The sequence below is a fragment of the Cheilinus undulatus genome, linkage group 7 (genome assembly GCF_018320785.1).
Source record: "Cheilinus undulatus linkage group 7, ASM1832078v1, whole genome shotgun sequence".
NCBI lineage: Eukaryota > Metazoa > Chordata > Actinopteri > Labriformes > Labridae > Cheilinus > Cheilinus undulatus.
In genome coordinates, this window is record NC_054871.1 from 41,003,373 (window position 1) to 41,015,640 (window position 12,268).

The window sequence follows — 12,268 nt, forward strand, 5'->3', positions numbered from 1 at the left end:
TAGTGTTTAAGGTGACATTTGAGAGAATGATTACATGCAATAAATGGACCTTGTGTTACAATTGGTTCTACAGTATTATGAACTTCTCTGATCATTTCTTTTACAAAATAGTGTATGCTGTTTCAAAAACAACTGAAGATATTTGTTGATTTTCAAGCCTATTGTAGTTTAAACGTCTGCCTTTAAATACATGGGCAGGCTCCAATAAAGTGCATCTTGTTCTGCTTGATTACAGTCACCGTTTTATATTTCTCACTCGAGCCTCACCCCTACACTGAGTGCTCTAACTTCTTTTCAGATGCCAATGTTGTTTTAACATAATTAGAAGTTTGTTTAGCTAAACTAATTATCACACTCAGGGGGCTTGGCTAGGTCTTCGCTGACGCCTCTGTCCCTTGGGAGGCAATTGAATGGGGGCCCTTTAAAGTGTTGATTTGCCTTTGTGGCAGGCTGACCTGTAGGCTTGTAGCCCCAGGGCCTGAACTGGGTGTGTCTGCTGATTGGAGACACTGACTTTAGGTCATAGTTTAAGTTTTCAGACAGCTTTCAAATCATTCTGACCACAGGGCAGGAGTGTTAGCCCTCCGGCTCTGTGGTAACAGAAGTGATTTGCACCCCTTTTTACCAGGCGGTCTCCTGCCTGTCATGCTCATGTTTACATCTGCATGGTTTCTCCCCTCCATATTTTTCTTGGAGTGGATGAAATGGTAAAATACAGGTTTACTTTCACTTTCAAATAATGAATAAACAAACCTGCAGGAAGGAGTGGCAGCATAGGGTTTCCTACATAAGAACTCCAGTTTTTTTGGGGAACTGAAAGGATTACTTGATGCTAAGGACACATGATTTTGAATTTTTGTGGCTATCCTATGTACAGATATTTCCTAACCCTTTAAACCATTTACTGCTATCTCTTAACTCCTTTTTTCATTGTTAAGAACACTAAGTCTGAACTGGAACTGAACTGTTACTCTTAATGTGACAGTCTATTTTTTAGGTATAGACACAAAACAACAAAAACATTTGAGTCTGCAACAAATGAAAAAAAAAAAATCCCATTGTACTGTGGTTTATTGAATAAACTCAGCTTTATGTGCCTTTTTGAGGGCTACAAACCGCACTGTAAGAACCTGATGATAGACAGTGAACTCCAACGAGCTCACAAAATGTGTTCCCCTTTTTATGGAGCTTATGACTCAAATTTTAAAAATGGCTAATTAAAGAACTGGTTTACAGGGTGTTTTCCTGAGACAATCTAGAGGCTTGAAACAACATACAAAACATGAAAAATACATTCGTATGGGCAAAAAAAGATAAAATAAAACTGTAATTAGGACTTCAAACTAGAACTCTGTAGAATCACTTTAAAGTTTAAGGAATAAGGATGACAAAAGAAGAAAAAAGGTTCAGCTGAGATAGTGTTACTGGTTCTAGGTCTACTGGTTCATTCACCTTCCAAAGTAGAGCCTTAAAGCAGTGGTTCCCAAACTGTTTTTCCTCTGAGCCCCCACTACTTGTATCTAAGAAAAGATGAGTCCCCCATGACCCACACAAAAAAGGCTAGATTCTTGTCAGACATTAACATCGATTTGAACTGTTTTCATTGATAGAGCTGTAATAAAATAGGCCTGCTCGCAGTTATTTTTATTTTTTTTTTGCTTTTTTTTTTTTTTAGATCTGTGTATAAACCATGCTTTGTTATAACTATTTAGCTTAATATATGTGTTGGTCTAATTATGAGCTGTCTAAGCCAACAGAGCCTAACACCCAACCCCAGTGCATTATCGTACATGCTGATACTGATATGGTTCCAATAATGCAGCCCTTGTTCTGCTTAAAAATTAGCAATGTTCCTAGCTGTAAGGATACACGATAACAATGATAACATAGGCCTGTGAAGTGAAATATGCTGTATGTATCAGCAGATATGAAATTTTTAAAGATACACACACACACACACACACACCCACACACACACCCACACACACACACACACCCAGACAGACACACACACCACACCCACCACACCCACACACACCCACACACACACTTTGACTATAAAAATATATCAAATACAGTACAAGTACATTGGTGGGGTTTAAGGCTGGACCAACAGACTTTTGTCAGCTGAAGACTTCTTCTTCACTCATTATCATTTCCTAAACTTTAAGGTCAGTTTTAAAGACTGGAATTTGTTAATTTTTTGATCCTCAAATTTTATATTGTGTGTTTTAAGGACTTAACTTTTAAGTGTGAACTAGGGCTGGGCAATTAATCGAAAATTAGATTAAACTGCAATATGGCCTGCTGCAGTTTTCAAATTGCAGCAATTGCTATATTTCTTTAACCTGAAATTTGTGTCAAAATACTGGTTTAAAACTTATCTTTGCAGCAGAGATGTTATGCATTACATATCATGCAGTCATTCAAGTGACATTTTTTAGTAAACAAAAAATCCTTTCTTCATTTTTGTAAATTTTTTGATTAAATATGAAGATGACATAAAAAAATCATCACTCCCTTCAATACAACAGTTCATATCCAATTTGCAATATGAGTCAAAATCATTAAAACTAGTTATTTTTAGAATATGTACAACCCTAGTTTTATCTAATATTGTGTTGGTTATAATATAGAATGATTTACTGCTTGTGTGTGTTGGAAAATACTGAAGATGAGGAACTTAATGAATAATCACTTATCCAGTCGGAACTGCATATTGGGGGAAAAAATCCCAGTTAGATTATTTGTGGTAAATCGTTCAGCCCTAGTGTGAACTACATTTAAATATCTGTTATCTGCAAAAAATAAATATTGTGCATCCCTATTAGACTTCCTGTGTAACTTTTCATCCGATTAAACGCAAAATGTAATTCTATTTGGTTGACTAAAGTAAGATAAATACATTTTTAAGTTCACACAGCAATAGTAAACCAACGTCACAATATAAGGATGCAAAGTTTGAAGAGTGTAGCTAACGTTAGCAGTGCTAGTGCCACAGGCCTTCATCCTCTTTTGCAGGTTAATGTCCACATTCCTGTGCTGAATGTCACACTCAATGCCATGGTTATGTGAATATAACCTGGCACAGCCTCTGGAAAACTTATCCACATTTCTAGATCAAAATAGTGCTAAAATGCCCTGTTTCTACAAGAGATCATAAATGTTTTTGTAGTTAGGGGTTGTTTTTATCAGATTAAAGAGCATAGCAGCAAAGCAGGATTTATTAAGAATAAAACTGTTCATGAATAAATTGATTATAGGTTATTACTGAACTCTTCTAAGGCTTTTTGCTTTATGGGGGAAGATATCCAATAGCTGTGTGAAGCTATCAGGACTTCATAGAGTCTTAAGTTGTTGCAGAATGTTCACAACTGGTTTATACCTTTTGTGGAGTTGGAGTAAATCTATTTTGCACTTGCCAGGGGAAGGAAATAAGTGGCATCTAATGCGTCCAATGTGGAGAAATAACACACCAGCCTCTGTGATATAGCCGTTTTTTTTCTTCAGTTCATTCATCACTATTGTAAATTTGATTGTTTTTCTTTGCAACATCTACTGGGCTGAAGTTTCCTCTACCGTGCTGAAATAGGGAAAATAATCATATGGATTTTTTTTTTTTTTTCCTGAAGTGAGCGGTTTATTGGAGCTTTGGTGTTTTGGGGGCGGCAGCTGGCTGATGTTAGCACAATTAACAGTGCCTGAGCCACAACACATGTATCTCAAACAGATCTACACCAGTCATCTCTGATAGATACAAGCCATCTACAGGAGTCACATTGTGTTCTTGGGGGGATCTCTATTCAGATAGCTTAGGGGATGCAGAGGGGAGTGATTGTTATGCTAACTAGTTACTGTAGGATTACTCCAAACCCCAGACTCTGCTTCTCACTCTGGACCTTGCAGGCCTTATGGATTTTCTCTGCATGCATGTATTTTTGATCTCTCTTGTTGTCATCCACATTGATGGAATTTTTCCATTTTTAGGTTTTGTATTATCTTCACAAGATGCGTGAAATGTCTTTTGAGGTTTTTACCTTACAGACGATCTTACAGGTTGCGATGATACTGTAGTCAGTGGCATCATTGGCATAAAATATCTTAAAGAAGACAATCATTTAAAGTTAGATAATTTTTTTTTGTTTTTTTTAACTTTATGTGGACTTTGATTTTTTGTGTTGTTAGACAAAGTTGAGAAAATGCTACATTTGTGATTTAAGCATCTCTAATTTTTGTTGAGCTTTATTCGTTGCACGGCTAACAACACAAAATAGTAATTCTCTGCTTAAGTCATACCTCAGAGGAATCCTGCAGAGCTTCAAAGGCAGCGGAGTAAGGAGAGGTAGCTTCTTCAGGAGATGGGTGTGGACTTAGGATTTGGACAGGTAGTTTAGACCCCTCCCCTCCCTTCCTGGTATATATGACATCCCATAGATTCCTATAGAAGCTTCTTGTTGTCCACTTTGTGTCTGTCGTCCACATCACTCCTTCAGAGTGGGAAAAAGAGATTTGTGGAACCCTGGAGCCAGTGGAGCAAACAGCAGCAGCTCTGCTCAATCTCAGCGCAAACATGTTGTACCTGGAGACGGGGACCACCACATCTTACAACGAGGTAAGACCAACGGTGGGCACCGCTAATGGGGCATCAGCCATCGTGCCCATTCCTAGAGTTACATCCTCACGGCTTCATGGAAGTAAAGAAATTTCACTAAAGAGTTTAAGGCCTTAGTTCTGGGGTTCAGTTATAAGTGTAGATTCTAATGGCTCTAATGTGTAATGAATTTAAAGTAATAAGAAGTATAACAGAATATAATTTCTGTTTTAATTTCGTCACATTTACCATGAAAAACCTCTCAAAGGAGATCGTTTTGTATTTGTCGTTGTGTGTTGGCATGCACATCTGTGTGCATGTGACAGACCTGAGAGCAGGGGAATGTAAACACCTGGAGAATTTCTTTAGAATACTGTTTGTCTTTCTTGTAAAATGGCTGCTTTGTGGTCGGCCTGAAGATTGTCAGTTGATGTAATTTTACGTTTGACTGTGATTGTTGAATACTTGTTTTGCTTGACAGAATCTGATTTCCACAAGGCTTTGGACGGCTTTGATTTCCTCCTTAGCAATATTTTCTTTCATTTTATTAGAAAGATAACAAACAGAATAGAAATTTAAAGGAAACATATCTTAAGGGATCACCATTTTCTAGTTGTAATTATTAAAAACTGTTCTCTTATTATTTTGTACACCATTTGGTGATACCTTTTTGACATGGATGCCTTAACAAGATTTGTTATTCACTTTCTCGACAAACCATTTTTTTTCTCTCCTCTCATTTTCTAAAGAAAAAACAAAGAATTTGAAAAAGCATCAATCTACAGTAGAAGTTTAGAAAATACAGAGCTCTTTTCCTTGTTTCTCACAATGAAAGTGCAAGCGTCATGAGTAATGGATCTGTGTTTGCTGAGCTTGATGAACCTGATAAACTCTTTAAAGGTGTTTCAAAGTAAATTAATATGATAAAGGGTTTGTAATATCACCTTCAAGTACATTTTCATCAATAAACATGTACTTGTACAATCTTTTGTTAAATAAGTTTAACTATTAACTATTCAACTTTGACAGTACTGTTAGTTTAACAAATCCTAGCTGGCTTCTGTCTGTAAATATAACTGGTGCAGAGATTTTGCTTTAGTTTAAGAAAAGCAGTTTGATTCCTTAACATAAGCCCTCCTTTTTAAAACAACTTTACTGCGAGACCAATAAGTCCAAGACAGTACAAAACATGAAAAGGGAGGAGATTATTTTGCTGTAACTCAGACAGCAGGAATTACACAAAATCGCAAAGGCATCACAAAAAGACAAAAAAAAAAAGCAGATGGATGGAAAGAAATGGCAAAGAAGGAAAAAAGCAAGAAAGCTTTTCAATTTGATGGCCTTCAAGAAGGTGACTAGTTCTGTCTTTGTGGTCTGATACTGAGGTCTGAGCTGTGCTTGTGTTTGGTTCACCCTGAATTCCTGCATTCAAACTTCGAGGCGAGCAAGTGAGCGGTGATAGATTGTCAGATTGCAGGTTGCAGATAGCAGGTGTGTCAGGTCACTGTCTTTTAAGTTGTTGTGCAGGGGGTCTTTAAGTGGTGTCCGGCTCAGTCCCTCCCATGTGTGAGGTATCGAGTTCCCCCGTCCCCCAGTCTTCTGGGAGCCGCAGCCGCCATTAGAATGCGGCCTCTGCTGCGGTTGTTTAGTCCAGGATCGTAATTGCTTTAATGGTGTGTTGATGTAGATACAATCACCTGCTCTGCCCAACCCAGCAGGTATAAGGGTGTAGATAGACCCCCACCCAGCCCCACCTCAGCCCCCCCACCCAAACCTTCTTGAGCCTTTAATGCCTCCCTCCCCTGTGGTCACTCATCACAGTCCCCAAGATGCTTTTATATGCTGGCCCTGGGTACACAGAGCAGGTCATCAGAGAGCCTGGAATGGGAGTTATTCCCCCCTCAGGCCGGGGTCTGCTGTGGTTCCTGTCATCTAGTGGCCGTCCAAGCTCTGGTGTTATCACTGCTTACTAATGTGACCACCTCAAGGTGCAGCAACAGCAGAGTCTGGATGTTAAGATTTAAATTATAGAGGGCATTTTTCTTTTACAGAAATTATAATGAGGCTCATCTTTGGCTGTGATTCTGTCTTTAACACAGAGGGATGTCTTCCTAAGTAAAATGATTAATGTGAATTTCTTTTGCTGGTTTACTATGATAATCTTGAATTTTACTTAAGCATGGTGACCTGTTATAGTTCAATAAATTAGCAAAAAAGAGACTTTGTTGAAGAGAAACCTTCAAATATAGCTGTTTTTAACACTTAATGCACTGGCATTTAATGTGCATGTTGCAAAAGTAAAATTAGCAGCAAATTTATGATTCAGTTTTTCTTAGGGCTGTCAAATGATCAAAATTTGCAGTCATAATTGATATCAGAATTTCGCCAGTTAATTGCATCCTTTTCTGTTTTACATTGAAAACTGTTTTAGTGTCATTTTGTATTTCTACTTTCTTAAACTGAGGATAATTCACTTCCTGTTTGGATACAGACCTGCTTTTATAGGTACATCCACAGTGGATGTACAGCAGACAAAGGAACGTGTTACAGATTGAAAAGGGAATAATGGAACAGTAAAAAGATGTGGGATTTTTTTTTTTCAACACATTGTGTAAATGACTTCTGACTTGTCCACTGAGCTGTCTGAGTTTTTTAAGTGAAATGGAACATTAAGGAGCGGTAGTGGGTCTATTTTACATCACTGTGACTTCAGAGAGAAGCTGCAGTGGCTTTAGAGTTTGTTGAGAGGGACAAAAAAAACGTGGGATTAATGGCGTTATAGAAATTTTATGCACTAAATATGGATCTTAGTTAATCTCAATTGATATGATGGATCTCGACCACCCTAGTTTTTGTTATTCCTTCAGTAACTCTAATTAAATTTACAGAAGTAAAAGTAAAATCACTGGTCTGTAAACCTACTCAGGTAAAATAAGTTTATTTAAAGTTTTTTCAAGTGCTGAGTATTTTCTTTGACATCTGAGGGGGTTGGGTTTAAAAGAAAATATGATCATTACTTTGTGTGCAATGCAAAACCAGCAAGGTAAAATGAATTCAGATTGTTAAATTAAAGGAAAGCCTTTCAAATAAAATGTGTTTCAACAGCAGATTTTGTGGAATGAGTCTAATGTTACTGTCAAGTAGCACTGTAGGCCAAACGCTTGAAAGTTTGACATAGCTGACAGAAAGCCTGGACCTTCTTTTAGTCATTTGGATTCAATTTCTAACTCATGTAAAATGTAGTGATCTACAGTGCTTCCCACAAAATATACTTTAATACATTTAAATTACTGAATTTTGAAACCACTCAAAAAAGTACAAGCTCACAAAAAAGCCAATCAGTCACAGTAACTCAAGTAAATAGTAAATGTCCATCGTTGCTGTTATATCTGCAGCAGGGCAGCATTTCTGCAGTCTTTGACTCCCTGGCTTGGCACAATTTAACAAAAACTCATGCTCTTTCTTTTTTGCAGGATTTTATTGTTGTTTAAGCTTCAGAAAGCTGCACATACTTTGGATTTAAATTTAAAAGGTTCTAATATTTGTTAAACCTACTGATAAGACATAATAGCCTCAGATGAATTTATCATCCTGTTGGACTAACTATAACTGCAGGACCAGAAGTATTTTGAAAGCGCAAATGTCATCCCAAATGCCAAGCTGTTGGCATCAGCTATAACTTTTGAATTAGTGCTGCCATATGCATTTGAACCATCTGTGATATGTGATCTACAGGCTATCACTCTTAACGTCAACGGCCTCCTTTTCCTGTTGGCCAGAACTGCTTACCCCAGCATTTATCTCAGACAAAGAAAAGGGCTCGAAGGCTTCAACCAGACGGTGAAACCTTTCCAAAACTTTATTAAAGGCTGTTGAGGATGTCAAGGCTGCTGATTTACCGTGTTCCTGCTTAGCAGCCTGACATCCCAAAGGCCTAAACACAGCCTTGGCTATAAACAGGAGGAATTTTTAAGAGCAGCTAAAGTGGTTATTAAATGGTAGCTGTATTATAGTGGAATAAGATCTGATGAAAGGAAATGAGGAGAAGGACCTTAAACTCCCACACACAAGGCTGATGTACGACTTCCAGGCAATTTAACATTAAAACATGATAAGTTTAAGGTCACACTATCTGGGCCTCACTATCTGGCTTTATCCTTGATTTAGACCAAGGGAAGCATTATCCACAACCCTGTATTTATATTAAAGTGCTCCTTCCTTTTATCTGTTTTTGGTCTCTAGCCAGAATCTCCTTTTTCTTTAGAATAAAGATTTAACTTTGATAATTAGTGCCTGTCACATCCACATTTACAGCTGCCTGCATCACGGGTAGGCTGTGTCATCCCTGAATGGTTGAGTTGCTCAGTGACGCTGCAGTCAATTACAACACAGTTCAAAAGAACAGCTATGATATCATGATGACGACTCCTCAGGTACAGGAAAACTCTGACTTAACAGGAAATTGAGTCAGTCTGTAAATTACATAAAATAAAGGGATTTTCTTCCCTTTACCATTTCATATTGATGCAGGTTAGATGGATTAACCCATAACTCTTTAAAGAGCTGACTTCCTGAGGCAAAACATTTTAGAAGCATCAGTTTGTTGATATCTTGGGACACAGATACTATTATAAGAAATGCCTCCAATACAGTTTTATATGCAGGATTAGGTTTATGTTGGTTTACAAGATTGTCTAGTACTGTACTGACTCAATAATTCATTTAAGTTTTCAAAAAGCTGCTTCTTCTCCTGCTTCATCATTTTAAAGTGGAAGATAGTTTTTAAAATATCTAATGTGATTATTTTGGCTCTCAAATTTCATTTGAATTGTTGTTTTGAATGGAATGATCGTTTTTATGGCATTCTCATTTTAAGCATGGAAAACATACAAACTATAGGAAGGAATTTCACTGGTATTTTGACACACATTTCAGGTTAAAGAAATATTGCACGTTCTGCAATTTAAAAGTTGCAGTAGGCCATATTGTGATTTAATCTTAATTTCAATTATTGCTCAGCCTTAATTTAAAACAAGTCATGCTGTGCTGACAGCTCAGAACTTTTGCTACCATGTTGAATGTATCATTGCTGTTAACAGCTGTTTCAGAGCTGTGCAGAAAAAAACTTGTGGCATCATTTTTTTAATCAGGGAATATAGTATTTTTTCAAACCAGGTGCAAGTACTAACACTCAAATGACAGTACAATACAAAATATGAATGTTTGATAATACCAATACCGATCTAAAGATTTTTCAAAGGTTTTGCTTTCATCAGATGCTCCTCACCCCTTCTCTTGACAAATTAGCAGAGCATAGTTTGCATTCTACTCTACTTTTGGCAGTCTCTTTTATGTTAAAATAACATCAAATTGCAGAGAAGGCTTCAACTTTGCCTGTCTGTTCAAATTATGCCAGCCCTATGAGGGATGCACAAGAGTGGATTTTGTAGATACTTCCAAACTCATGACATAAACACCTTTTTATAAATTGTAAAAGCACGAAGTGTCTCTATAGCAAAGATAGGCTGAGTCAAGTAGAGCTGAGAGAGGAACAGAGAAGAATACAGTCTGGTTGTTATTTTACGCTTGGGGCTCCTTTCAAAATGTTCAGGGCTCATTGAGTGTGAGGCATTCTAGACAACAAGCTATACCTGGGGGTACACTTGTGCATTTTGCTGATATTTACAGCCAATGTGGCTGCTATAAATACTGGCAAAAATGTCCATATCTACATTACTTATATTTAACTTCTGAAAGTATTATCTGCCATTACAGATGTCATGTCGCTTAAAATCGGGCATCCTAAGGCTTTCACTATGCACTATAATGGTATCAAGTACAGATTTGACTACTTTTATGATGAGGAGGAGTACTTAAACTTGTTATCATCACTTTTGCCGATACCCTGTAGCATGTAGAGATGCAGCAATCTTAAAAATTAGACACCAATGTTTGAAATAGTACATTAGCCGATGGAAACATGTCTGAAGGGGCTGTAAGCTGAGCTGCAGCTCAGCAGCTTGTTTGTTTTAAAGGTATACATTTCCTCCAGGGTTATTCCAAACCACATTGCCGCAAGATTAATATGGTTAAAAATACTGAATAGAGCCATTTTACACTGAAAAAAAGATGTTAGTCCTGTGCATCTTGATGGGAACACTAGAAACAGACGTGTTGAAAAACATACCTAAAGTGAATCGTTATTAACTCTTACATGAATCAAAATACTTTATTAATTCCAGCTGGTAAATTCAGACATGTATTAATCGTGCCCTTGTTTTACATTGGTCTTAGTGTCTTGCTTGGTCATAAAATTAAGTTTTTTCTTATGCTTTCCCTTTATGCATTTGTTCATGTTTCTTATGCTTTCTCTTTATGCATTTGTTTATGTTTCTTATGCTTTCTCTTTATGCATTTGTTCATGTGTTTAAAATGGATATACCTGAGCCAGGCCTTTAAATGAAATGTATGCAGATGTTATTTACTGCATAAACAGGTGCTGTCAGAATCAGTATCTCTTTGTTTCTCAGGGCTGCAACATCCTCCTGTTTTTCTCCTACTTGGTCACATTTGTATGACCACGTTTCAGCCAATTGACTATAAACCTTTTTAATAGTGTGTGTAATTAGGCTATTGTGAGGAGTGTGTTTGGGGAAGCCTCTCTCTGCTAAAGGCTGGAGGGTCTCCATCAGAGTGGAGTTTTCTTTCCTTCTGAGTGTGTTTTCCATTCACAAAGCACTTGTCTCCTAACACCTGCATGCCCAACATCATTGTTCTCCAGACAAGCTCAGTAAGCTCTGGTGTCATTGTTTCCGGAGGGTTAAGCAGCAGGCTTGCGCCGCACACACACTGACCCTCATCCAGGCAGTGAGCTTCCCTGTGGCACTGTTTCACAAGTATGCTGAGGTTGACTCGAATGACCTCTCTCAGGTGTGTCTGTCTGACTGCGTTTGTCTGTGTGAGTGTGTGAGTTATCTGTGTGAAATAAAGTAGCCACATTGCTTCACAAGTGACTACCTTGATGCATAGGTACAGAGCATATTTAGTCTGTGTGTTGTTGGTCATCGCTGCTAACACCTGGCAGCAGTCTGGGTGTGAGCTGGACAGCTGTGGTCAGCCGTGCTTGGAATAAACAAGAGGCCCTGGAGAGATTAATGACTGTCTAAAGAGCGAGAGCCATGGCACCTCGTCCAGGAATGTGCCGTTTATAAATGGAAAGGAATGGGGTGAATGGCAAGCAGAGCGAGCAGGAAGGGGCTGGCTATGGCCCAGGTGTATTCTCCATCTTGTTTAAAGAGGAATTGATATTCTAATTCCTTTCCTCTTGACTGAATAGTAGTGGCTGTGGAAAGAGGATAAAATGGGCAGATGGTTAAACTTGTTGCATATATATTAACCAAAAATTAAGGCTCCCCTAGTCTTTGGAGTCATTTTTTTGTTCTGGTTCTCTCTATTTACCATAAAACATCTCTGAGAGCGCTGATCTCAGGCGTGTTGACATGCTATTTCAGAAAGGAGACAGACCATAAACACATCACACGTAAAGATGGTTTATATTACTCTGCTGTACTTTTTTTTTTTTATCAGGAAACAAGATCTCTTCTTCCTGTTGCATGCTTTATTCAAGTCCTGTGAGCATTCGACACTTTCAGTCATCACTTGACATGCAGTAACCTG

General features: G+C 37.9%; 1 protein-coding gene across 6 annotated transcripts in view; it reads left to right on the forward strand.

The window, feature by feature from the left end:
• The window catches only part of tp63 (tumor protein p63), a 60,427-nt gene that overhangs the window by 18,946 nt on the left and 29,213 nt on the right, over positions 1-12,268 (forward strand). For 2 of the 6 annotated variants that reach the window (XM_041791772.1, XM_041791773.1), the window contains exon 1: positions 4,569-4,612. The exons of the other annotated variants lie outside the window; for them this stretch is intronic. In XM_041791772.1, the coding sequence (XP_041647706.1) occupies positions 4,571-4,612 (42 nt within the window). In that variant the 5' untranslated portion in view covers positions 4,569-4,570. Of the gene's footprint in view, positions 1-4,568; positions 4,613-12,268 lie in introns of those variants that run through there. 6 annotated transcript variants of the gene reach the window in all.